At 37.0% G+C, this 26,370-nt stretch overlaps 1 protein-coding gene across 3 annotated transcripts in view; it reads left to right on the top strand.

Annotated features, from left to right (window-relative positions):
- Positions 1–26,370, top strand: part of LOC102688363 (fragile histidine triad diadenosine triphosphatase) — a 493,799-nt gene that overhangs the window by 354,447 nt on the left and 112,982 nt on the right. For all 3 annotated transcript variants that reach the window (XM_069189317.1, XM_006630661.3, XM_015347081.2), the window contains one exon: positions 548–577. In XM_069189317.1, coding sequence (XP_069045418.1) covers positions 548–577 — 30 coding nt within the window. The remainder of the gene's footprint in view (positions 1–547; positions 578–26,370) is intronic.

Genomic DNA, 26,370 nt, shown 5'->3' with positions numbered 1-26,370 from the left:
CGCAAGTGTCTCAGCATAGATCAGTGAAACTGTAAGACTTATAATTGGATGCTATGTGTATCAAGCCAGTTAAAACAAGATAAAAATAGGATATATCAAAATATTAGGGTGGAATCCTTCAAAAAGGATATTTATGGTTGTCCTTTTTCCAAAACAAAAACATATTTTTATGTAAAAATACTTTTTGAGTATAGCAAATTAGAGGACAGTCAAATGCTAATCCCCAGTCATAATAAAAAATAATGAATTTAATATAGACATTTTCACCATAAAATTTAATTTCAGTCTGGCAAAACATCTCAAAGTTTTAATGTGTTGACACATATTTAAGGATTTTTTTATAAATTGCAGTTGTCCATGAAATATCACAGAAAAATTGTGCCCTAGCACGCAGGCATCAATTCAAATTAATTCAAGTAAGCTTTCAAATTTCTAATGCTTTGGGAAAATGGTGTGATTCATCTGAAATTAAAATGTTACTAAATTATTAAAGAAGATATTCCTGAATTCCCAGCAGTATCTAATTATCTCATTCCCTCCCCTTTAGGATGGCCCTGAAGCTGGACAAACTGTGAAGGTGAGGACTTAATTTTACTCTTCTTTTAAATATATTATAAAGTATCTGTGACAGTTATATCGTATTAACTAATAATAATATTCATTCAGAAGTCCCAAAGTCTTAGATTAAGTAAATTATTGATAGATTTCTTTTTGAATGTTTTGTCTGTATCTTTTGGGTTCTCTGAAATATTGGACTTTCAGGTGCCTGGTCAGAAACTGTTTCCAGAGATCAAATGTGAACCAGTATCATTAGCAAATAAAGTAACAACTTGGTGTAATGAAACCAAAATGGATTGTTTAATAATTTACAGACTTTGTCAGTTCATCTGAATTTCAGCTTTCCTTAGGAGCACAGAAAACTGGCACAATTGGCGTGCCAGTGTAATAACTGTTTTACCTACTGTAATCAGAAACAGATTATATTGTATTGCGCCTCATTCTGGATTAAATGTTTTGATTTTCTGTACGTATAATTAATTACATTAATTCTTGCTTATTCAAGTTCAAGTTCAAGGTCAAGTTTATTGTCGTTATATACAGGTATATGGTATAATGAAATGCAATTTAGCTAGCTCTCGGATATAAGTAGTACAAAGGCAAACAAAACAAAACAACAACAACAACAACAACAATACAATTGTATAACAAAAGAAAGACAGAAACAACAAACAGGCAATGTGCAAAAAACAACAATAGGCAATGTGCAAAACAGCAAAAAGGTAACAGGTTATGTGCAAAAACATGCATCAAAAGAATGAAATAAAGGGATAGAAATTATGAGGAGTGAGCATTTGACATGTATGGTAGAGGTAGATTTTCAATGTGTGTTTGGGTTTTTGGTAAGAAAGAAAGAAGGCACTGTGAGGTTCAGATCATAGGTGAGAGTGAGAGAGGCTGGGAGTTTAATAGTTTGATAGTGCGAGGGTAAAAACTGTCTCTGAGTCTGGTAGTCCGGGCCTGAATGCTCCGGTATTGTTTTCCAGATGGTAGAGGGTCATACAGTCGGTAGCTGGGGTGGGTGGGGTCTTTGATGATGCTTAGAGCTTTCCTAAAGCACCGTCTGTCATAAATGCCCTGTATAGATGGGAGGGCAACCCCAGTGATGGACTGGGCAGTTTTCACCACCCGCTGTAGGGCTTTGCGGTCAGCAGCACTGCAGTTGCCATACCACACTGTGATGCAGCCTGTCAGTGTGCTTTCTGTAATGCACCTGTAAAAGTTAGTGAGGACTACTGGGGACATATCCTAGCCTTCTTTAACCATCTTAGGAAGTACAGGCGCTGTTGTGCTTTCTTGATCAGACAGGTGGTGTTGAGAGACCATGTGAGGTCCTTGGTGATATGGACGCCAAGGAATTTAAAGTTGCTGACCCTTTCCACTTCAGTCCCGTTGATGTGGATAGGGGCATGTCCGGTTTGCAGTTTCCTGAAATCAACGATCAGCTCCTTGGTTTTGCTGATGTTGAGGGTGAGGTTGTTGTCATCACACCACGTTGTAAGGAGATTGACCTCCTCCCTGTAGGCCCTCTCATCATTGTCTATGATCAGACCTACAACTGTGGTGTCATCGGCAAACTTGATGATGGAGTTGGTGTTGTGTTTGGCCTTACAGTCGTGGGTATAGAGGGAGCAGAGCAATGGACTAAGCACACACCCCTGGGGGACCCCAGTGTTCAGAGTTAGTGTGCCGGAGGTGTGGTTTCCAAGCCTGACAGCCTGAGATCTGCTTGTCAGAAAATCCCAAATCCAGTTGCAGAGGGTGGTGTTGAAACCCAGTGCACTGAACTTCTTGACTAATTTCTCTGGGATGAAAGTTTTAAAAGCTGAGCTGAAGTCGATGAATAGTAGTCTTGTGTATGTGTTCTTTTTGTCCAGATGGGATAGGGCAGTGTGTATGGCAATGGAGATTGTGTCGTCTGTGGATCTGTTGGACCAGTAGGCAAACTGGTACGGGTCCACTGTGTTTGGAATGGTGTCTTTAATGTGCTTCATGACCAGCTTCATGGATTATTATCCATGTGTCAGGTCCATAGGACACAAACATTTTTTTATGTTTTAATGCAAATGTGAACACATTTTAGAAGAAATAACTTTACAACTTAAAACATCTCAAAAGATGTTGGGGGGCATAATAGGCCAGTCATTCATTGGGTCTGATGGGTTGCAGTCCATGCAAGAACTGCTATAAATGTTATTGCTGTAAGTGTAGAAACATGCCATTATATAACAGTAATGCATATCTAAGTGGGCCAAGTGACAATGCAGAATTATGGTAAAGAAAGTATTAGCATATATAAGCATGGAAAGAGTTACTTCTCAAGAGGATCCGCATGTTACCACTTGCCTGTGGCCTGAAGATATGTGGTGAATTCTTGTGAGAGCTCAGGCAGTCATACTTGAGCTCTACCCTAGTGTTCTGGGTTTACTGTGTGAACAGAAGCAGGTGGCTCAAGAGGGGCACTCATGGAAGTTGAGAGTGTGCTCTTTTCTTCTGCCTGCTCCAGCCAGGCATGGAGTGGAATAATAAGGTGAGGAAAATGTTCCCCAATCCTGATTTCATAAAGAAAAAAATTAAAATACTTTTACTGAGTACACTCAGCGGGCTTGTTTCATGGGTTATTGAAACCAGTGTCATAGATAACCAGAGAAGGGACCATTAGTGGTTTCTTATGAAATAACTCATTTCAATAATTAGAAAAGTAAATGAAAAGCACACATCCACGCTTAAATCAGGAACATAATGAATGGAAACTATTTGAAAGGTTTTCTCAGCCTTTAATGCTAAAGTGCTGATCAAAAGCTGTCATTCCACTGCTCGTATTATCATGTTTTTTAAACATGAGTTTTAAATAGTAAGGCACAGAAGATTTTAATTGAAATTTCTTATTAAATGCTTGGGTAGGTTTCTTTAACTCTCTGTGATACATCTGCAAATTGAGATTTGGCTTTGTGTTGTCTCCCTTATGCTTCAGCCTTGCTAATTTTTTCTACATATAGAATTTAAATTTCTGACCTTCTTTAAATAAATGTATATTCTGTATTGCACATACTGTGTAAGGGACTGCGTGGAAATCTTAGCCACCTAGATTATCTAGTGTAGTAGTTTATTTAAATGTAAGCATGAATGGTTATTCGTATGCAGCAGGGAAACACAGTGATGAAAGTTTCTTTTCTAAATTCAGAAGCAGTTAACAGGGGTTTCTAAGTGGTTCCAGGGTAGCTAGTGGATCACTATGGGCCTAGTCATAGACAGTTTGACCTGGACGTGGGTGGGCTTCAATTGGATAGAGGTTCCTTGGCAATAAACTCAGAGCTTTCCAAGCTGGCATCTTTGAGCTGACAGTGTTGTGAAGGACAGCTGCATCTTTCTTCTCTCTGTTGCCCTTTCTCTCTCACTAGCACTCTGTCAAATAAATTGACGGTATAGAAAATGTTAACACATTTCAAATTCCACACTTAATTGTGAAGTTTGTGAGTACTTTGTTGCGAGAACATTGTTGTCGTAAACTGTGGGTTTCACCATGGGCGAGAGCAAGAGTGTGTGAATTGCAATGTAAAGTGGCCCTTCTAGCTCGATAGTCACTGTAATGGATAATATAATGCAATGTGCAAGCGAATAAGTACAGTTTGTACAGCAAGCATTTCACAGCAGAAATGTTCCAATGTGATGAGTTAACAAGTAAGTAGTATTTATCACCAAAACAGTCTTGAAGTTGGGAGCAATATTTCTATTGGATTTACAAAAAATATATTCACTTGTCTGTTTGTTTTCAATGTAATAGGACCGCTTCACGTCAATGGATGTTTTTGTTGCCTCATTCTGAATCGCAGAAAATGACTTCGATATGACACTGAGCATGTACCTGTAAATTAGAGGTTTTAACAGTTAGTGTGTACATTTTACATTTATTGTGGTTTAAATCACATTCATCAATGCTGATTCTTTCTAACCCCAAAATATTAAATTAGCATTGAAGTTCTTTAATGGTTTCTTACAATACTGGTGGAAAATTCAAGGCACGTGCAAACATGGCAGACTACCGTAGTGACTGGGAGTGTGAGTGAGAAAATCAAGAAATATTGAAGCCAGCCTGATCTTTTCTTCATTTCATAATGTCTACCATCTGTCTGTTATAGCTTTTTAGTCACAACTTTTCATTGTATGTGTTTTGAAACTGAGCAAAACTGAGGGAATAAGATACATTTTCAAAAAAATGAGTTTCCATTTTCATAGCAGTGACCTGGAACATTGCAGGTGCCCTGAAAGCAAAACTAAAAGCTGTTGGGCTCTAATATTGAAGATTCTTGGTTTTCAATAATAAAAGAAAAAATAAATATTACAAAGTTCAGAGCATTACTTTTCTGCAAAATTACAAAAATCAAATTCTAATAATTAATTCTAGAGTACTTATGGAGCATGTTGTAATTATGCATAACTGTATAATTTTATTATCAGCATACAAAGACCCTTTGATTACTATCCTCAAATAGTATTACTATTAATAATAGTTATGATAATCGATTAAAAGGAATTTTCTGTTTCTTATGCCTATCTTGGAGAGAAGTGATAATGTAAAATTTGCAATCCTAAACAAGGCTATGAAGGCAATTAAAAAAGGGGAGTTTAATGTCTTTGTGCTTATCGCTTTCAGAAGAATTTCAATACTGTTACCAGTATGATCTGCCCTTTGCTGATAGAGGAGCTTGGACTTGAATTTTGAGGTTTAGAGGTTGAAGTTTAGAGCAGAACTCCATTGCCCTCTAGGAAGGGTACAGGAACTAAAGGAATTTGATTTTTCCTGAAGCCAAAGGCTGAGACAAACAAGTCAAATGGGCATTAGATTTTTCTTTGCAGTTCCATGACCATTTTAGGGAAGCCTGGTGGCATACTGTAGCAGTTAGTACACATGCCTTTTGGAGAATGTCCACATGGGTTTTCTCAGTGTTCTTTTTTCTTCCTACAGTCTAAAAATATACCATCCAGGCATTTCTAAGTGGCTCCCATATTTGCCCGTGTGTGAGAGAGTGCATAATGTTTTTGTGCATCATGACAGACTTGATAGACTTCTGTCCCATCCTTGGTATAGTTCAGACTTGAGCCTTGTTGGATTATGTTTCAGTTCTGGCCTGTGTTTTACTTACTCTTTCTTACCTTTGTCTGGAATAATAAACGTTAAATATTGTGACTCTTTTGGAACAACATAGTATTTGTGCATTGCTACAGTGCCCTCCAAAAGTATTGGGACAAAAACCTAAAATTGGCCTGACCCTGTTTTATACACAAGACATTGAAAATCACATAAAACAAATTATTCTGAGTCAGAGTTCAGAAGGTCACCCTTTATTTTTAGGATATATTTTGCAAACACATTCATTCTTCAAACAAAGCATATGTTGCGTTCAGTCCCCACCCCAACTTAGATGACCATAATTATTGGTACACTTAAAGCAAATTAAAGAAAGTGATAAGGTCAGTATTTTGTTACAAATCCCTTGCTTGCAAAAACTGCATCTAGCCCCTGTGAAACATAATTTAGTATGTTTCTGGTTATTGTCCAGCTGCATAATGAACTGCCACCCAGTAAGTCTGGTGCATTCTTTTTCTTACATTTGCAGACAAGATTTGTTTGTATATCTCTGACTTCATCCTACCACTGTCATCTTCAGCTGAGTCAGTAATAAAGAGCATTGAGCCTGTTCTGGAAACAGCCATACATGCCCAGGCCATGATACTCCCTTCACCATGCTTTACTGAAGAAGTGGTTTGCTTATGGTCATTGGCTGTTCCCATTTTTCTCCACACTTTAGCCTTTCTATCACTTTGTTAGATGTTTATTTGGTCTCATCTGTCCTTATTCCAGAACCTTGTTCCAGAACTGTGGCTTATCTTTTTGTTGTGGGAAATTCTTCATCAGAGGAGCAGGGCACAGTCTTGTGCAGATTCAGTTTTATTGAGTCTCAATAAGGACAGCAACATGCACTGGGTCTGCCCTGCAGAACAGACAAACTGCGAGGGTTTCCCAGTTCTTGTATACAGTATAGACTGAGAGACAAGTTATTACAGTACTTCACACTTTAACATGACAGGAGTTGACTTGACACTTTTAGTGTTTTCCTTGTTTATGGCTTCCTCTGTTTATTTTCCTCCTTTAACACTTGCAGCAGGGCATTTGTTGTTGCAGCTGTTGGTACAGGTCACCTTTGTTTCCTATATTTTGATATGGCCTAAGTTAACAGATCTCAGCAATCATCCTAATGACTTCTACAATAAGGTTCAGTACTAATATTGTAGTGCTGGATATATGCGGTTTAGATATACAGTAGGTCCTACTGTACTTCATCTGTAATTTTTTTGCAATTAGCAATCACGCTCTCTTGTTCTTGCTGCTGATGAGGGGCTTACACTTTGCAAAGTTGTAAGCCTTTGAATTTTTGTTGGCAAAGTCTTCTACAGATGTTTTGCCCAAGATTTGCACCCCCACACTCTGGAAATTATTTTTGATTTTACTAACAGCAATTTTGTTTTGTTTTTTCTCATATCGTCACATTGAATTTTTTTTCTGTCATCCACTGCATTTGTCTTTTTGGATGCTCTGTTCTCAGCTTATTCTTGACTCCTCCAGTTGTTTACTTTTTCTTATGGACATTCCAGATTGTTGATTTTGCCAATTTCTCTGATGGTCATTTTCTGTCCTTTAATTTTCAAAATGGCCATCCTGTTGCATTTTGCTGACTAATTCACATGGAAGACTTCAGAAGCAGTTTCAAAAGACCTCAACCATGCTTAGACCTTCACAGCTCTTTTATATGTGTGAAATACAATGCATTGCCAGTTAGAAACACCAATAAACCTGTTTATCCCAATACTCATCTAAAATATGAGGGGTTGAACAAGAAACGTGCTGTTGTTGTATAACGGTAAAACATTTATGCATAAAAATAAATGGTAAAAGGGGGTATTCTGTCTCATATTCATCTTGTGATTTGAAATCCAAGTTTCTTGAGCATACAGCTATAATGGGCTAATTTGAATTCCTGTCCCAATACTTTTGAAAGGCACTGTGTATATTGTATCTAGTGAAAACTTAACTAACTTGTTGGATTGATGTAAATAATAAAAGTATGTTGTCCACTGGGGTTTTTGAAAGGTAAATTTTTCAAAATTAAAGCAAAACAAAAACAAATAAATCTGAGCCAATTTAGGTGGGTAGCTGCGTCAGCATGCGTAGGAACAAGTAATAGGATTATTCCATGCTGAAAAAAAGAAGAAAGAAAACACAACGTTTCGGCTGTGGAGCCTTCTTCAGGTGTGAGAGAGACAAGGCAGTAGGCAAAGGTAATGTAGCGGGAGAACAAAGGCTGGGAGGAAGGAGGAGTGAGAGGCGGAAGCAGGGAAGCCAGACAGAAAGAGAAGCCAATCAAGAGATGTGAAGTCAGAGAGGTGTGAAATTAAACTTCCAATGAATGGAGAAAATTTAAAAGAAGAGTAGTCTGTTATTAAGAAAAGGGGGAAGGTGTGATCCTAGCTGTAGGATTAGTTTGGTTTCGGTAGTCTTTCTGATGTATGAGTTAAGAAAACCGTCTTTGAGAACAACAGATGGAGAGATTAGAGTGCTCGTGGCCGTCAGAGGTGAAATGAGAAACAATGGGCTTGGAGAGATCTTTAATCTTCACAGCCCTGACGTGCTCTCTTAAGCGATCTCCGAGTCTCCTTCCTGTTTCTCCAATGTAGATGGCTGGGCATTTACTGCAAGAGATACAGTAAATAAGGTTGCTGGAGGTACAAGATGCCATCTGGGTGATCCGGAATTGTCCTGAGGGGCCTTGAATGAGTGTGGTGTTGGATGTATACTTGCAGGTGATACAGCGAGCTCTGTTGCAAGGGAAAGTGCCTGGTGTGGATGGTTGCTGAGGGCAAGGGAGCTGTGAACAATAAGGTTGTGCAGATTGGGTGATTGGCAATATGAGATGATGGGGCGGTCAGAAAAGAGGGCCCCAATGGAGGGATCATCCTGTAGGATGGAAAAGTTGTCGTTAATGGTCCTGGGGATAGGAAGTGTGTTAGGGTGGTAGGGAAGCACCAAAGGAATGCAGTTATTACAGCGGGAGTTCCTGATTGGGTTGATGGTCCGAGGGGTGTTTTTGGCTTGGGCAAGGGCCCTGTCAATAACACTGCTGGGGAATCCTCTGTTGATGAAAAAGGAGTACATTTTGAGGGCTTGGTTCTCGAAGTCGATGTCGTCGCTGCATAATTGTCATAGCCGAAGGAACTGTGAAAAAGTGGAAGTTAATGGGTCTGTTTTGATTGTTTTTTTTTTCCTGCAGAAGACATAGCTTAAGCAAAACAAGTGGTCAATGCAATGTACAGGTGAAAATAAATTATGACAGGTTTCAAGATGATCAACATGTTAATATTCAATTCACAATTCCCCAAGGCTTTCATTAGCTCTAGAGAATCCAATTATACATATGTATAAACTTCATTATTCAACACCAAATTAATATTAATCACATCCTCTTGTCTAAAAATCATTTTTTGAAGTACAAGTGCTAAACGCCCATAAGCTAAGTGGAGTTTGTTAGACAAATTATCATTTTAATTGCAGACATAATTGATTATACTCCATGCTCATTAAGTTAAGAAAGATATGAAGCAACTTTCAAGGTCATTACAGTAGGAGATATTGCAGGGTTGTAATTTGTGATAAGCTGGTTTGTGATAATCTAATTCCTTATTCACGTCAGTCTCTCTGCTACTTGTAATCCCTGAACATCTCTGCATCCAATTTACTAAAAATACCATGCTATTCCTCACTTACATTTCTTATGTAAATCATTGTCTGATGATAATATGAATGTTTGCAATTATTATGTTTCAGATTTTTTTAACAGGTTTTCTTAATTCTACAGTCCTGTGTGCGCTCTTCAGAGCACATCTCAGAAAAATTCATTCATGTTCAGTATAGTGGAATTTCAAAGACATTCATCTGAGGAGGTCACCAAAAAATAGCTGGTTTCCTCTTCCACCTTTAGCTCACTCCCTGGGCAGTGTATCACTTGCCACATTGTAGCCAGTACCTCAGTGTAACAGCCTTGTTCATTGCACATATAATATAATATGGCAGCTTTAAGCTTAATATTTTCAACTGTATTTCAAAACGTTCAGGCTATGAGAAAGAGAAACATATTTACTAAAATCAGCATACTGTAGCAACTAAAAAAACACAATGGTATACCATAGTAAAGAAACAGTGAATCATGGTAAAAATATACCATGAGGGGTACTATATAGTAGAACATGCTATAAAATCATTTGAGGCCATTATTTAAGGGGAAACAGCAGTGCACATACAAAACGTTATAAACTTTAGGAAGCCATTCAGCCCTTCTATCCCATTTTGTTTTTCAGTAGATAACAGAACAGATCAAAGTATCTAATGTCTTGAAAGACACCAGGGTAATAATTTAATTAAATTCATTTTATTTTTATAAAGCGCCTTTCACAAAAAGGTTGCCCCAAGGCACTTAAAGATAGTGACCATACATAGATAGATAAGACTTTATTAATCCCGAAGTGAAATTGAGGATGTTGTGAATACAGAACAGAAAAGACCAGAAGACAACGGAGGAGAGGAACCAAAAACTCCTTACTAAGGAGAAAAAAAACCTCTAGGGGTCCAGGGTCAACTGGCTGCCCAACCCCTTTGGGCATGCTAACATTATACAATAAAAAAGGAAAAAATGAATAAAGATATTATGTCTTCTGTATGTCATACTCTATGCAGATCTCTGTAGACCAACCTCCTAAACGATAGCTATATCCATGATGTCCCTCTTGGATCCATGGCAGTGATGCAGCATCCAACTCAGATGGTGCCCAGCCCAGGCACCGTCCATACATATGGGAAGGAGAATAGGATATTTGGGTCAGAACAGATGTATCTACCTGGTGGGCCAGCGCAGAGACACACAATGGCACGTACAGCAGCACCAGCAGCCATGGTTGCAACAGGCTATGATGTAAGGTGTGAGTAGACAAGGCTGAAGTAATAGGTTTTCAGTCTGGATTTGAATACTGAGACTGACTCGGCATCCTTAACATGGGGTGGGAGACTGTTCCATAAGCTGTAACTATGGAACCCATAAGCCATACATAAGCCCTGTAACTAAAGGCTTTACCACCAACGTTTTTTTTAATAAGGAACATGAAGAAGACCTGCATTCTGTGATCAAAGCAGACAACTTGGATGGTATACATTATTAGGTTCCATTAAATAGACAGGTGCCTGACCTCTGAGAGCCTTGTAAGTAAGTAGAAGGATTTTGGAGTCCACCCTGTACCTGACAGGAAGCCAATGAAGAGAGCTAATTATGGGGGTTATATGGTCGTACTTTCTGCTCCTAGTAACAGCTCTGGCTGCTGCATTCTGAATTTGCTGTAAGGTGTTGAAAGAGTGATGGGTGCTCCCTGATAGTAGGGCATTGCAGTAGCCTAACTTGCTGTATACAAAAGCATGTTTTAAATCCTCCGTGTCTTGAGTGGAGGAGAACTGCCTTAGTTTTGCAATATTTCTTAACTATTGAAAGCATTTTTTGGACACTATTTTAACATGACAGTTAAACATGAGCCTTGTGTCTAATATGATGCCTAGGTTACGTGCTGATTCTTTAAGGCAAATTTTTAAATCCTCTGAGTTAAGTGCTGAAGTTATAGTAGTCCTATCACTATTATTGTCTCCAAACAACAGAACCTCAAACATTTTCACACATCCAAGTCTTTACTTCATTAATGCAATTAACTAAAGTGATAATATACGAGTTGTCGTTAGGTGCAAACAAAATGTATATTTGAGTGTCATCAGCATATGAATGAAAGTTAATATTATGTTTTTGTATTATCCTACCTAGCTGCAGCATGTACAGAGAGAACATATTGGTCCCAGCACTGATCCCTGTGGTACCCCAAATTGAACTGGTAACATTGACGAAGCAGTACAATTATTAGATATTTGAACATAATAAAGAGTTAGTGGCTATAATGTGGTTGGGTCTCTTGTTCAACACAACCACAATGCCTTGTTTATAAAAAGTGACTCCAGTTTTCAGATCTAAAAGCAATGGTTCATATATCACTTCTGAAGAACATAAGCCCTTGGGGATTTTGAAAACTTTAATCTGTTGCCCTCATAGTTTTATGTATTCAAGACAAAAAAGATTCAATTCTGTTATCCTGTTTGTACCCTGTCCTGTTAGGACATTTCTTTAATCCATAATCTTGACATTCCTTTAACCAGATATTTTAGTTGAGAACAGATTCTGAATGATGATTCTGAATGAGAACAGATGACATGGCCAACAGTTTGAGAAGAGAACAATCAATAAAAGTAACTCAAGAAGACATACAGTAACATAACAAGACAGGACAAGTGTCAGGCCGGACAAAAAAGATTTGATCATACAACTGAAAACATCCTTAGATATGAAGGTGGATAGTTTAGGCCTACTCTCTAGATATCTATCTCTGTTTCAGTCATTGGCTGCAGGACAGTACTTACATACTGGTGTATGCCTTGGTGATGTGTAAAACAATACTCACTGTGAAAAAGAAAACTGAGTGATCACTAGTGAGAGCCTAAATATTTTTAAAGTTGATGTGTTCCCACTTTTTATTAATGTATTTTTTCAGTTTCTATTAAATAGTTCAATTTTTTTTCAAAAGCATAAATTAGGAATGTATCTTTTTTTGTATACCCTAGCTTGCTCTCCATGAGACACACAGATGGGGAGAGAAGCTTGGGGTCAGAGCGCAGGGTCAGCCATTGTACAGTGTCCCTGGAGCAGTTGGGGTTAAGGGCCTTGCTCAGAGCCCAACGGAGTAGGATTTCGTTTCCGGCCGCGGGATTTTAACCGGCAACCTTCCAGGCACAGGCGCTGATCCTTAGCCACATAGCCACCGCTCACCCCCTCTTATTAAGAGTTTAAACAGGGCATCAAAAGGCAACAGTCATTTTCCTTATAGCTTTGAGTTTGCTGCAACATTTGTAGCATGGGTATTGACAGTTCAATGAACATATACTGAATGACACATAAAGTCCTCCAGATTTATTCACACCCATAGTGAAGTGGAACAAAAACACCCTTAGAGTTATGGATTTGCTCATATGCTGCACTTTAAAACTTAATACTGTACATGTTGTACTGTTATCATGACAACATTGCACAAAACAAGAACAAGAAAGATATTGTTACACAAGAAGCATAAGCCCTCAAGAAGGGCAGCAGGTGAGATACCAGAAATAATTTGATAAAAGTAGTACTGTGCTGGTAGCATCTACAAGATATTGAACTCCCTCTTAGGCCATAACACTTGGACCATCCCATCAATTGCAAAGTTATTAGCCTATCATTGTGCGTGTCTAAGCCACACTCACTGCTGTCCATGAGGGTGGTCAACACAATCCTTGATTCATCTTTGAAGAGAATTTGACCCCATAGCTATGGTGTTGATCATACCACCCTGTTTTGATGCATTGATGAATATTCATGAGGACTGGGCCTGGGCCATTGGTCAAATGAAGACTGTCTAGGCTGTTTCCTTATAGTGTCTCATACAGTGAACCTGTCAAAAAGATAGAGCATGTGGATGTACTGTTCTTGGTGGAGTGTCGTAACTTACAGTCTCCCAGATCATCGCATGATCATTGACAGACTACATTTGACTGTAATGTCAGATTAGAAGTTGCCGGTTATAAACACCCCAGATGGTAAGCAGTAGTGCAGTTGGCTGACTTCAATAAAGTAATAGAAAGAAGCTGCCTTTCTGTTAATAAGAGAGTGTTATCGATTCCTTTCTGTGTTTTTGTTTGTGCACAATATTTCTGAAATTATGCCCCATGTACTAAAAACTACAAACACAAAAAGCAAAACCCACAATCAACCAGTCAAACCACAGAAGTCTCAAATTTTAAACATTCTATTAAAAAACATGTCATCTTCCATCAAAATGAAACACTACAAAAAGTACAAACCCATCAAATAATGTAAATAGACCGTTCAGAGTACCTTTTAATACTGGTGAGATCAATGAAAAACATTATAGTACAATTAGCTTTTCTAGTATTACCAGAGCCAGATGTTGGTGTTCGTAGGCCCTAGGCACCTTAACTCTGAAATGTGCAAATAGAGTTGTAAACGTCAAATGAATTACGTCAATTGACATAATGCATTTTAAACTATTCTAATGCTAATCCACGTGATTGATATAGCGAGTCGAGTGACCATCACTTCGATACTTTTAGTTTCTAGAACAGCCACTAGGTAGTGTATGATTATTAATTTGAAGCACTTAGAGTCGATCGCAAGCATGTTGATTCAGCTTGTTTTTCTTTAACACTGTGGTGCCTCCGGGGGAAAGTTTATGTAAATGAGAGAAGTACTCACTCCACACTTTTCTTTCCTGAGTTTCTTGGCGTTTCTTCCTCCAATTATCTTCCAAATCCAGTCTGTTATCCGTTCTCTTAATCCTGATCTGATCCGAGTTCCCAAAAGTCCGTAATAAAGCCAATCCGCGATGTATCCTTATCCACTATCCACAATCCAAAAACCATAAACCTTTTCTCCTTTTAGTAGTCCGTTATTCTTTAGTCTGATCTTTAACACAATCCTCTTTCCTCTCTCTTCCTCCAAACCGCATTCACCTGCCCTGTTCACTGCCTCCGGGGCACTTATATTTCAGTTCCTGATGCGGCTCAGCTGTGTCTCATTGTTTCTCAGGGTAGACCCTTTCCATATACGGGTCAGCTAATTCTTTTTGGCAGCCATTTTGCTTAGGTCCATATCTAGTATTTTAAGTAGGTCATTCCGAAAATACCTGTTATGAAGGACCCTTCCCCTGGTCATCTTATATTAGTCACTAGTTTCCCTCCTTCGTAGGCCCTAAAACTTTCATAGGCTCTACATAGGCACTGCGCCTACAGTACCTAATGGGAAATCCAGCACTGAGTATTACCTCTACAAATCTTGCACTTGTAACAGTGTGCTACTGTATTGTGTATATTGCATTACCTAGAAAACACACAGAAAGTTTTATTTTTCAATTTAGAATTTATATAGACATTCAGAAAACAATAACCATAAGTAGCACAAGTAGCCCAAGTAGTGAACACTACACAAAAATACTTTTTTGGCAATCTGTAAGTATTATACAGTAAAAAAAAAAACTTTATTCTGCCTCAACATCCTGCCACAGACTTGGGTCAGGCCAGTGTTTTTCATCAGCATTTCAGGCTATTTTGTGGGGAAAATAAGTCCTGATATGGCTCATTCAGCCTTATCATGGACAGTTCAGTCATGTCCTCACAAGTCTCCTCCATGACCTGTAGAAGGTTAACTTGCTTGTTGAGATTTTTGTCATATACTGTACCTTCCACTGCCAAGCTGAGAAATACTTCTTCATGGGGTGTAGGAACGGGGAATATGGGGCAAGGAATAGATTAGAAGACTGTGGATTTCTTGTGGGTTATCAAGAAACCAAAGACTGAAGCAACATGATGGAAATTGACAGTAGGCTACAGTGGTTTACGCTACTACTGTATTCAAAGTATACAGTACTTACAGAAATTTACAGTACAGAAAACGTCCAAGGTCATGTGATACATGTACTATAACACATTGGTACTGTGTCCCTCTTGCTCTGCTGTAATGTACAGTATTCCACAATACAGTACTGTAATACAGTATGCAGCAAACCAGAGAACAGGAGGTTGGAGAATACTCTATTGGCTGTGCAGTTATAGGACTGTAGCTTGAAAAATTACAATACAAAATTCACATGTTATTGAACATAGTTGTAACTTACCTATTTTCAATTCTGAATGTCTGAATAATTGAGGCCACAGAGATGTGACTCAAATTTGTCTGGGCTCTGACCAGCTTTCCTCATGGTCAAACCATGGGCAAGCACATAGTCAAACACAGCACAATCTCATTCTTCTTCTTGGTCTTCCTCTTCTGCACCCTGTCATGCTTACCCTTCCTCTCCCTCTACCTCTTTCTCTCCCTCTAGCTGACTTGCCACCCTTCTAACTATGCTAGGTTTCTCATTCGTGATTGATCAAGGATTTCAGTGTTTTCACTTAGAGGAGCTAGTGTTGTTGATTGATGATTGGAGTTCATTATATTGGAGCTCACACATTGATGGCAACTGTACCTGAGAGGACTTGTGTGTAGTGTTTTGCAAAAAAAGGTAACCCAAGGTAGTATGTGTGTAAAACAGGTTATAATTTAGCTGATCTTTTGGGGCTTGTACTTTCAATTTTGCTAATTTTGTTTATTAAACCAGATTCAGAAAGTAAATAAATGTAATGCTTAGTATATAAACATGGATTTTACGTTATGTTGATGACACTCAGATATTTGTATCCTTTCTTGTCAACTTCAATGTGACAACTCCTGTCTTTACTTAGTGTTTTAGAATCAAGTAATGTAAATGGTTAAAACTAAACCCTGATTAAACAGAAATATTGTTGATTGGCTCTAAACTACAAAAGTGTGATCTTTTAAGAAACTGCATTCAGTTGTCCAAATGTTGAACAGAGCGTCAGAAATTCTTGACACTGAGTTTGATTTATATCTAGTCTTTCACCTGAGCAGCATTGCTTGGCTCTCAATTTACCTGAAAACGTTATATCTCTTTCACAAAAGCTTTCATACTTTTATAAACTCCTGTCTTGCCTATTATAAACCCTGATTTGCTTTTGCTTATGGTTGCTGCATATGACCAATTTGGTGGCAATTAGTGGCATACTTTCCAGCACTATATAAGTTAGACCATCTCCTCATTGTGACAGATAAGCAACTTTAATCAAATTCTGTGTGTAGTAAAACTTGGCATTCAAAAATGATCCTGAGAATACAGTAAGTAACTTTCTAAGGAGATTTTTTTGAGGTTGTGTGGGAGTATGGACCATACTGTCTTTGAAGTTTCTCAGAGATACATGAGAATCAAAAATTATAAACACAACATAGATAAAGATTAGTCTCTGGGAGCAACAATTAATCATAAATTGATTACTTATGTCTCAAGCCTAATTCACATTGCCAAAGGTCAGGCACATCAGTACTGTATATGCAAGAGACTTAAACCGACATCATCTGGGATATGTTTGGCCATGTAGAGTAGCATAAAATGGTGCTTACATTGCTTTTTATAAATTAATTTTTATTTCAATGGTATTTTATTATATGGAAACAAAAGCTTTAGTTTTTATGCTTTCCTTTCACATTATATTTTTGGTGTTCTATACTGTAGGTATTTCTTTCTGTTGCTAATTTATTTTTTTCTCTTTCTGATGAAAAAATATAAGGTGACACTTTTTATTTGGGGAAAAAAATAGTTTTCTAGTGAGAGCAAAAACATTCAAAATATTTTATATGAAATAGAATGGTTGTTTGACAACTGATATATACATCTCCTTACTGTTTTAATGTGAATAGTATTTAATTATTAAATTGCAAAGTTTCATATTACATATTATCTGGGACTCTTATTTTGTCAGATATTTAAGTTGGTATTAGTTTTATAGCTAAGTAAATATAGTAAGATCATCTCTTTTTTATCATTCAAATCTCTTCATTAAATCCAGGCTAAATTATCTCAAAATTAGAAATTAATTATCAGATTTTGAGTGTGGCGCACACTGACTGTACAACCTGTGGTGTGATACAGTTTTCACACTACCCCCACAATTTTCCTCTTTTTGAGGCTTCAATCTTGATTACATTTTATCATGGGATTTGCCTTTTTATAGGTTTAGTAACATAAAAGTGTTTTATTGCTAGCAGTCCTTCAGAGAAGAAAACAAAAACAGTACAACACCATCAGTGGTACACCCGCCAAGATTTCACCCAAAAGACCGCTTAGCGCCATTAGACATCTTCAACAAAGGCACTGTGCACTGAAGGATTTCAGTGTGTAAACACTTTGCTGAAGCACACCCTGGAATTGTGCATCTGAGTGATATAGATAATGCAGAGGCTCAGAATGCACCAGCAGAAATTTATTTTGCTGAAGCGAGACCAGATAACCAATTAAGTAGTAATAGTACTTGGGGAGAGCAAAAACTTCTTTGTGAATAAAGGAGGAACTGTTTGCAATATCTGGTACTATATCTGGTAATTCACAAAATTTGCAGAAAGGTGCACCCACGTACCCTTGACAATATACACAATATACGATATACAGTACTAACTAGGAGTTTTGGTAACCAAATTTATATTGCTCCAAATATTAACCTAAACGTTTTTATCTTAAATGTTCAACATTCCTTGTGTGAAGTTTTGGAACTCATATGAACAAAGATAGAGGAAGCCAATGTCTTTGTACTGTATGTTTTAGCTCTGAATTGCAATATATTATGATCTGGGCTTGAAGACAATCTTGGCCCCTGTTCCTTGTGGAATCTTCTGAGATTACTAGTCCTAGATTGAGCAAAGACCATCCTCAATAAGAATGCAAATTGATTTATCTCTGAGTTTTGGATGAGAACATGGAATCTCATATAAGGAGTTTATGATGATGGAAAATAGGAGAATGGGGATATTACAGTATGTCTTCTAAGATTTGAAAAGTCACTCAACTAAATATTATATTATAATTAAGAATGTAATTATACAGTAAGTCAAAATGCAGTATATAGCATCTAATCAAGACACAATCTAGAATTGTATTTGGAGATACCAGAAATAAGTAAAATAATACATTTGAAGGACACTTCTGAGTGGCCTTTTCTGTAAAGGAATTCCTAATGCTGGTCCTGGAGAATCACACACCTACGGTTTTCGTTTTCTTTTGTTTCCTTAATTGAACTAATAAGTTGGTTTACTGGAATACTGTATGTGGAATATATTACTCAGAAGATTGGGGCATAACTTATGAAAACAGCTGAAAACAGTCAAACACATGAATGTTAACATGAATGTTATTTTAGTCAATCAGGGGTTCAGTTGTGTAACTGAGAGTTTAACTAGAGCAAAAACCAGCAGGTACTGTACAATATGTGGGCCTCAGGATCAGAATAAGGAAACCGGAATTGATCTCTGCCCTCTGACTATAAATCTACTGTATCTACCTATCCCTTCAATGTCTGCTCGTACTTAAGACAACTTGCAATTGATCCAGCTATCATTAGACATGACAAAAGCTGTACCTTTTGCCATCTTTAATAGCCTGGAGGAAGCAGAGGTCCTGTTGTAGAGCAGGTGGTTCAACACGGCTGTCAAAATGCATTTCATATGCACTTCACATACAAAGATTATCTTTCAAAGCTGATTTTAGAGTAATGCAGTATGTTACAGTAAAGAAGACCTTTGACCTTATCTAACCCTATCAATGCAAGTATCTTTCAAAGGCTGAAGTTTAGCTGAGCCATTTGAAGTTAACCTCTTGTGTCATCAAATAATCTCCTGAATTCAATCTCTTATGTCATCAAATAATCTTGTTGAAGGCCCCTCAGGACAATTCCGGATCACCCAGATGGCATCTTGTACCTCCAGCAACCTTATTTACTGTATCTCCTGCAGTAAATGCCCAGCCATCTACATTGGAGAAACAGGAAGGAGACTCGGAGACTGCTTCAGAGAACGTTAGGGCTGTGAAGATTAAAGATCTCTCCAAGACCATTGTTTCTCATTTCGGCTCTGACGGCCATGACCACTCTAATCTCTCCGTCTGTGTTCTCGAAGACGGTTTTCTGAACTCAGAGAACAGAGAAATGAAGGCAATTCATAGATGGGGAGTATTAGGAGGCCATGATCAATAAAATTTTCACAAAGCCTTGTTTTCCTTATTCTTAGATCAAGAAATACATCAAGAACATAAAACTAAATATACAGATTCAAAAGCTATAATTTTTATTTTCTGTTTATTTATGTTCAACTACTATTTCTTTTGTCATTAGCACATCAAAGCAGGCAAAGAGCACCAATCTTTTCCAGCTGTGAAAGGAGCCTTGCAGATTTTGGATTTATGGATACAGTTCAGCTATGATTCAAGAAATATTTCAAATGATTTTTGCGCATTGGCAGTTGCAGTTGTTCACAGAGGCACAGAGCATTGAGCCTTTACAATCCGTGCCTTATGATCTACATTTCCAACCTGTCTGTTATGCTTGCATCTATTCTGCTTGACCAGCTTTTAGGTCAACTACATAATAACCACAATGAATAATAAATGAATGCAAAATCCTGGAGCCCTGGGGTTTCAGATTCCAATTTGGTTAGGTGAGTGATATGTACCCTGGTACTCCAGGTGCTCTGGAAGGTACCTGATATATTTGTGAAAACAGGTGTATAGTGTTCATATGACCTGCCTGAAAGAAACACATTAATAACAAAATTAAATTTTCAACCGTTTCATCCTGATTACATTGCTAATTAGAGTTTATTTATAAAATACATTTTATATTCCTGTTCCTATTTTGATGTATAGTATATACTTTACTATATTTAATATACAAAACAATCTTCCTTTTCATGTAAAATAACACTGAAATTAGAAATGAAATTGGTATTGAAATTAGAAATGCTTCAATATCTACTGTGTATTTGTTTTATTTTAAACACTGTCTCTGTAAGATGTACAGTACCACCATAGATTGCCATTGAAATTATTCTGTTTTATTGCTACCATCCTGTATAAAGGATGCAGCTATAATAATCATATGTTTTTGATTGAAAACTAATTGGTCGTGTTTTACATCGTTTTTGCTGCAATTTTTAAATTGATCAACAGAGCTATTGTCAAATTCAGTTTAAAATGTAAAAACATTATGATCAGCAAAATCTGGCCTGTCTATGGAATAAACAAATCTACACATTTTATTGAGCTAATTTTAAAACAATGAGTTACTTTTAATGAGAATCACACTAAGCTCTTTATGAAAACTGATAATCATATGCAAATAGTACACTTGCTGCCGTCTTGCAGCACCTCAGTTTATCATATGGATTCATGTAGTCATGTTCAGCAAGGTTGTCATGTGTTAAAAATGGGTCCTTGATTGAATAAGTGCATTGGAAGCCAACACACTTTTGCAAGATTCTCTAGATTAACTTTTAGATTTTAGCAATCGCTCTGTTTTGTGAAAAACCTCAGAGACATGTACTGTACCACTTTTAAAATCAATTAAAGCATGTGGTTTCCCTCTTCACTAATAGGGAATTTCATATCTTTAAACTGTGGTCTTATTAAGGGATTGGCATTGGTTAGGGTATTACCAGAAACAATTACCAAGAAAATAATGTTACAACACAAAAGTACAAATTCCTAAAAACAAGTTGCTATGTGAATAATAAGGAATTTGTTGAATTTCCTATTTAAATGTCAACATTGTATCATGGTATTTTATCAGTTGTTCATCAAAAAGGACAATAGACTGATGAAAATAGAATTGTTGCATATAATCATTGAAGCAGATTAAATCAACTGCAGTTAAGTATCTATATCATGGAATATTTTCATAGACTTTTCACACATCACTGCACAACCAGAGTGATGGTGACATAACCATGGGCAATAGTGACCTGTAACCCACCCTACTTATATTAAATTCCAGCCACATGTCTCAGACAAATTAAGCTCATCAAATTACTGCAGAATGTTACTGGAGGGCAATAAGCCATCCTGGTTACCCATGTCAAATTTTAAGTGTTAACTTTTGAAAAAGTCTAGAAGCTGAGACTTGGGAAGACTACATATGATAGAAGCATATAAGCATATAAACTGTACTCAAGAAGATATTAAGAAGTTTTATGACTATGTCAGATATTTAAACAGTAGATTACATTTTGTATAACAAATACCGTTTCCAATGAGGAGAAAGCAATATCATTACAGTTTTTAATGTATTTGTAATTATAGGAATTATAGTCAATAAACATCCATCCATTTTCTAAACAAGAAGCTGAATTTACTTTAATGGCATGAAACTCTAAGGTTTCATGCAGAGAGGGAAGACAGAGTAGATGGGACAGAAAACCGCCCCATTCCATAGCCTCATCCTTAGTGTCATAATTTTGTACATAGAACATTCAGAGAACCTGTTTTATCCAAGACAAATGTTCAAAATACTGAAATGCAGCAGGCAGGAAAGTCACGCAAAAGATCTTTAGATCACATGTTTTGCATGTGGCTATCCCTCATATTCACAAGCTGCTCTGCTCTAAGCTTTGTAAGTCTTTGTATAGATGTTGGATCCCGGACAGTCATAATACAATTTAACCAAGAATAAAAGCAGATCTGAGATCTGAGAAGTGATATACAATCTAGCAGTTTTCAAAATGAACAGCTTGTGTTAGTTTGTTTATTGTGAGTGCTGAAAGTGGATAAACTACAAATAAGTATTTCAGAAAGCTTTTGAGAGCATATGTTACCAGCATGCAGTAAATGGTGCCATCAATATGTAAAGCAAGATGAATCTCCCAATAAATTGCTATCCTTTTAAAACCTCAGTTTGCTGAGAAAGCATGTAGAGTGGAAATTATCTCTTTTAGCTAATTAGTAAGTAGTGTGTTAGCCGTAGTTGTTTTTTCCCTCCTGTCTTAATAAGACCACAGCTGTTTGTGACAAAATAAATTTGTTAGCCTGTCTTAGTAGATTTTCTCTAAATAATATAAATAGCAGAATAACCATTTTTTTGTTTGTTACTAGTCACAAATAATTAATAGACATCTGTTAAATTATATCATGGTAAACTTTAAATAGTTTTTATTTTCATGGGAGTTACTAACCTTCCTTTCATAATGATAAAACGTGCAAATATAGAGGACACAATGACCTGTGCATTGTAGGTTGTTTTGAATAACTGTGGACAGCAATTATTGGCTAGGACAAATTAAACAACACATGAACATATACAGCACCAGACAGCATGGTTAACACTGCTGTCTTGCAGCGTTGTGACCCAGGGTTCAATTCTGGACCTGGGGTGCTGTCTGTGTGGAGTTTGTATGTTCTCAACATGTTTGCTTTGGTTTCTTCAGGGTGCTCCGATTTTTTCCCCACAGTCCAAAAACATAATGGAAGGTTTCTCGGAAAACTGGTCCTAGTGTGACTTCAAAGGATTGGTGTCTCATCTAAGGTATATCCTTCCTTGCTCCCATTGTTTCCTGGGATAGGTTTTGGCTTCCCTATGACCCAGTATTGGATAAAGCAGAAAATGGATAGATGAATATATACATTTTTACTACAGTAAAAGAATGAAATAAAATATAATTTTAAGCTGCAGAAAGATGCTAAGACGTATGATACTTACCTTTATTTTTTATACAGTATATAATAGTTGCATTTTTGAATACTACAGGTTTTGCAGAGCATGAATGAAGGATTTATCTTATGGGTAAAATGATCCACTCTTGCAACACTCAGCAAAGCTAATTGAAAAAAGCTCTTCAGAGTCCAGTAGCTTCAACAGATTTTGTGAAAGAGCTGGTCTGTTTCTTGAGACATATTACTTCAGACATATTTTGTCATATTACAGAAAAACATAAACATTCAACACACTAAATGCATCATTTGAGTATTGTGATAAATGTATGATTCATGGCAATGACTTAAACAATGATGTTTTATGCAAATTGCTCTGTTTATTTGTAAGCAGCAGTTTTATTCACCAGAGATTGTTGTAGACCTTAGGATTAATACAAATGTAGAGCTTTTTGGATACATTCTGGGGGAGACCAGGGCTGTAGCTCCCCAGTGAAACACAAACACGGCTGGCACTGATTTTCAACTTTAAACAATGCACACATTTCTTTGTTTCTTCACCTTCTTTTCAAACAAATGTTCTGACTTGCATTCTAAATTGGTCGAAAAGGAGATAGTGTATGTACTTCAAATCCACGGACTTATGTATAATAGGGTACTTACTCTACTCTTGTGGCATCAGTTTTATCAGTGGAAGGTTGCTCTTTTAGTTTTTAGTCATGCAAAACTGATAGATGGCCAATTGTAAAGCACAGATTTTAAAGAAATATAAAAAATGATATTTTGCTGACCAGGTAAACATGAAGAACTCGTTTTAAAGCAGTATCTATTTACTAGGAGAGGTCTAGTTGGTTTGTTGTCTTGTAAATGCATGTTCCTTCAAGGAAATGCTTTTCCTTCACAAAGGTAAGATTACGTTTGAAGGACACTGCATTGATGAGAAACAACACAAAATAGAATGAAAGTGGAAATATTTTGATGAAATAGACCTACCCCAGTTAATACAGTCTCACTAGACTTAAGGACTTTCAAAGTTGATAAAAGTATTTTCATTGTTTTCTCTGCCTGCGTTAAAAAGTATATTCGCAAGAAGAGTTGTTTTTCAAGGGTTTAACAATAGAACATGTGAATGCAATGGTGTACAAAATATTTGTCATTTATTTTTTCATTTTTATTTCTTTTTCCTCTAAGGAAATAAATAAATATTAAAGGAAATGTTTCAGATGCTTTAGTTGTAAAAAAGGGGTATGCATAAAAAAGTCAGAGCTAAGGCACTTTTATCACTAGAAAGCTATGACATGACTGACAACACCAGTGTGTACCCTGAAAGAAAAATTCAAAGGGGGAGCATCACCCACAATTACAGGCAGATAGATAAATCAGTTTAACTGATTTGATGATTAACTAATACATATACTGTACAGGTATATGGAGGGTGCAGTTAATATAGTTTTATTAAATGTTTAAGACTAACACAGCGGAACAACAGATCTTCTACGTCATTTGTCCCATCTGTCACTTCCTGACTTGTCACTGTACCTCTCACAAGGGGCTTAGTCCTCACAAGGTGAAGCAATTGCCAATTCATTACAATACTGATATTTCTTTATGACAGACACCACTCTTACTAGGAAAGATGACTTCAGATATCTGAGCAAGTTCATGAGGACAGTTGCTTTAAGGTGTAGGAGGCTTTATGCAAGTCTTACAAATAACAGATAAAAATGAAGCCCCCTCCTATTATTGCACTGTATAGCAGTATCCTCAGAAACTACTGAATAGCATCAGCGTACAGTATACAATAGAAACTTTTGAGTGTCATCATACAGATGCAGCCATTCAAAATGGGTGAGGTATTTCGCGGCATACCCCGGTGGGCGTGTCGCGGTATCACGCGTCATTTGACGCTCTGCCGGAAACTATCCGGCGTCACCTTGTAAAACCGCCAGGGGGAGCTTAACCTCTCATGTACAGCATTTGAGCCTTTAATTTTGAACTGTGTATTACAGCATGTTAATCATCAGTCATTAAAATGTTGGTATATTTTATGAAAGCAAGATTTCTCAGTTGGACAAAAGTACACAACCTACCTTTATCAGATATTTATGCATCAAAGCTTTTACTGAAGATATTACTAATAGTATTAATAATGGATTGCTTTGGACAAGCTGTATACTCAAAGTATATTTTCTTTAGCACATTTGTACAAGCACTCGGAATCTGTCCAAGCCATACTTTGTCAGGCATTTTGTTTTACTTCAACGGGCATAAAAACGTCCTTGCTTTTAACAGGGCGTTTCATAATTTCTAACTACGAAAATGATTTAAAATGCGACACTTATCATTCAACTAGAGCTCAAAATATCACAAGGATCCTCAAGAGCACAGCAAAGAGTGTATTAAAAGACACTTGTATTTATCAACGCTTTCTTTTCCGTATACCAGATTTTATGGAACCACTTCAGAAGGGTGTCAGCCAGTCAGATTCCAGGAATCGGTACTTTAAAGGAAAAATACACACCGGTATTCCATTTCTCCCTAACGATTTTAAGCATCGAAGTATTTAACTAGCATGTGAAATAGCGTGTGAAAAAGTGGTAGTTTTAAGCTTTTCTGCCAATATAATATGGAATCGCGTATCTAAAGAATTGAATAACGGTATGATTATATTCGTGTACTGCGACAGGGCTGTGTAGGGCTGTTTCGCCTCCCTGTTCATGCGAGTTGTCTTGTAGCCTACTGGTCTACGTGCGTGACTAACAACGCACAGGTTGTGTGTTGGAATCCAGCTGGTGCTGGACTTTTCTTTTAACAAACATTTCTTCGAAAAAATAAAATAGAATAGCGATATTATGGACAATCAATTGACTTTTATATTTCAAAATATCGCAACATGATCGATTCTAAGTCATTTTTGATAACAATGAATAGTCACCTTCTTCCCTTCTGACAGCGGTTCCTGCTTCTATTGTGTATGTGTGTGCAACAGAGTAAATTTTTATAGAGAAATGGAGGCTGGACAGTATGCCTTACAATATAAACATTTATATTGATTTAAATCCTGTTCTGATTTAAATCGCAAACGCGTGTTTAATTATGTGTTTTTTAATCATAATCAGGCTAATGCATTTCTACATTTTCTGTATGAACCAGCTTAGAGGTTCATACAGAAAGACAGCTTGTGTTTAAATTGAGTGTAAGGTAATTTATGCTTCTAAAGTCATGGTCAGCATTTATTATTGTACTGTGCCTAGTCACATTATTTTATAGTGTTTTTATTGCGTTATTAAATCCGGTGGCGCTGTGTGTTAGTTTCCTGACTCCCATGTCACATGGTCGGTGATTGAATCCCATGGAACTATGACTTTATTTTTTAACAAACATTTCTTTGAAAAAATGAAACGTTTCCCTTGGTCAGAGATTAAATAAAACTTCACTCGCACCAAACAAATTTATATTTCTAAATATCACAACATGATCGAATTTAAGTCTTTTTAATAACAATGAATAGTCAACTATGCGTTACAAAATATACATTTATATTGATTT

Source organism: Lepisosteus oculatus, chromosome 4 (genome assembly GCF_040954835.1).
Source record: "Lepisosteus oculatus isolate fLepOcu1 chromosome 4, fLepOcu1.hap2, whole genome shotgun sequence".
Taxonomy (NCBI): Eukaryota; Metazoa; Chordata; class Actinopteri; order Semionotiformes; family Lepisosteidae; genus Lepisosteus; species Lepisosteus oculatus.
The sequence above is the reverse complement of the archived record's forward strand: the minus strand, read 5'-3'. Positions and strand labels throughout refer to the sequence as shown.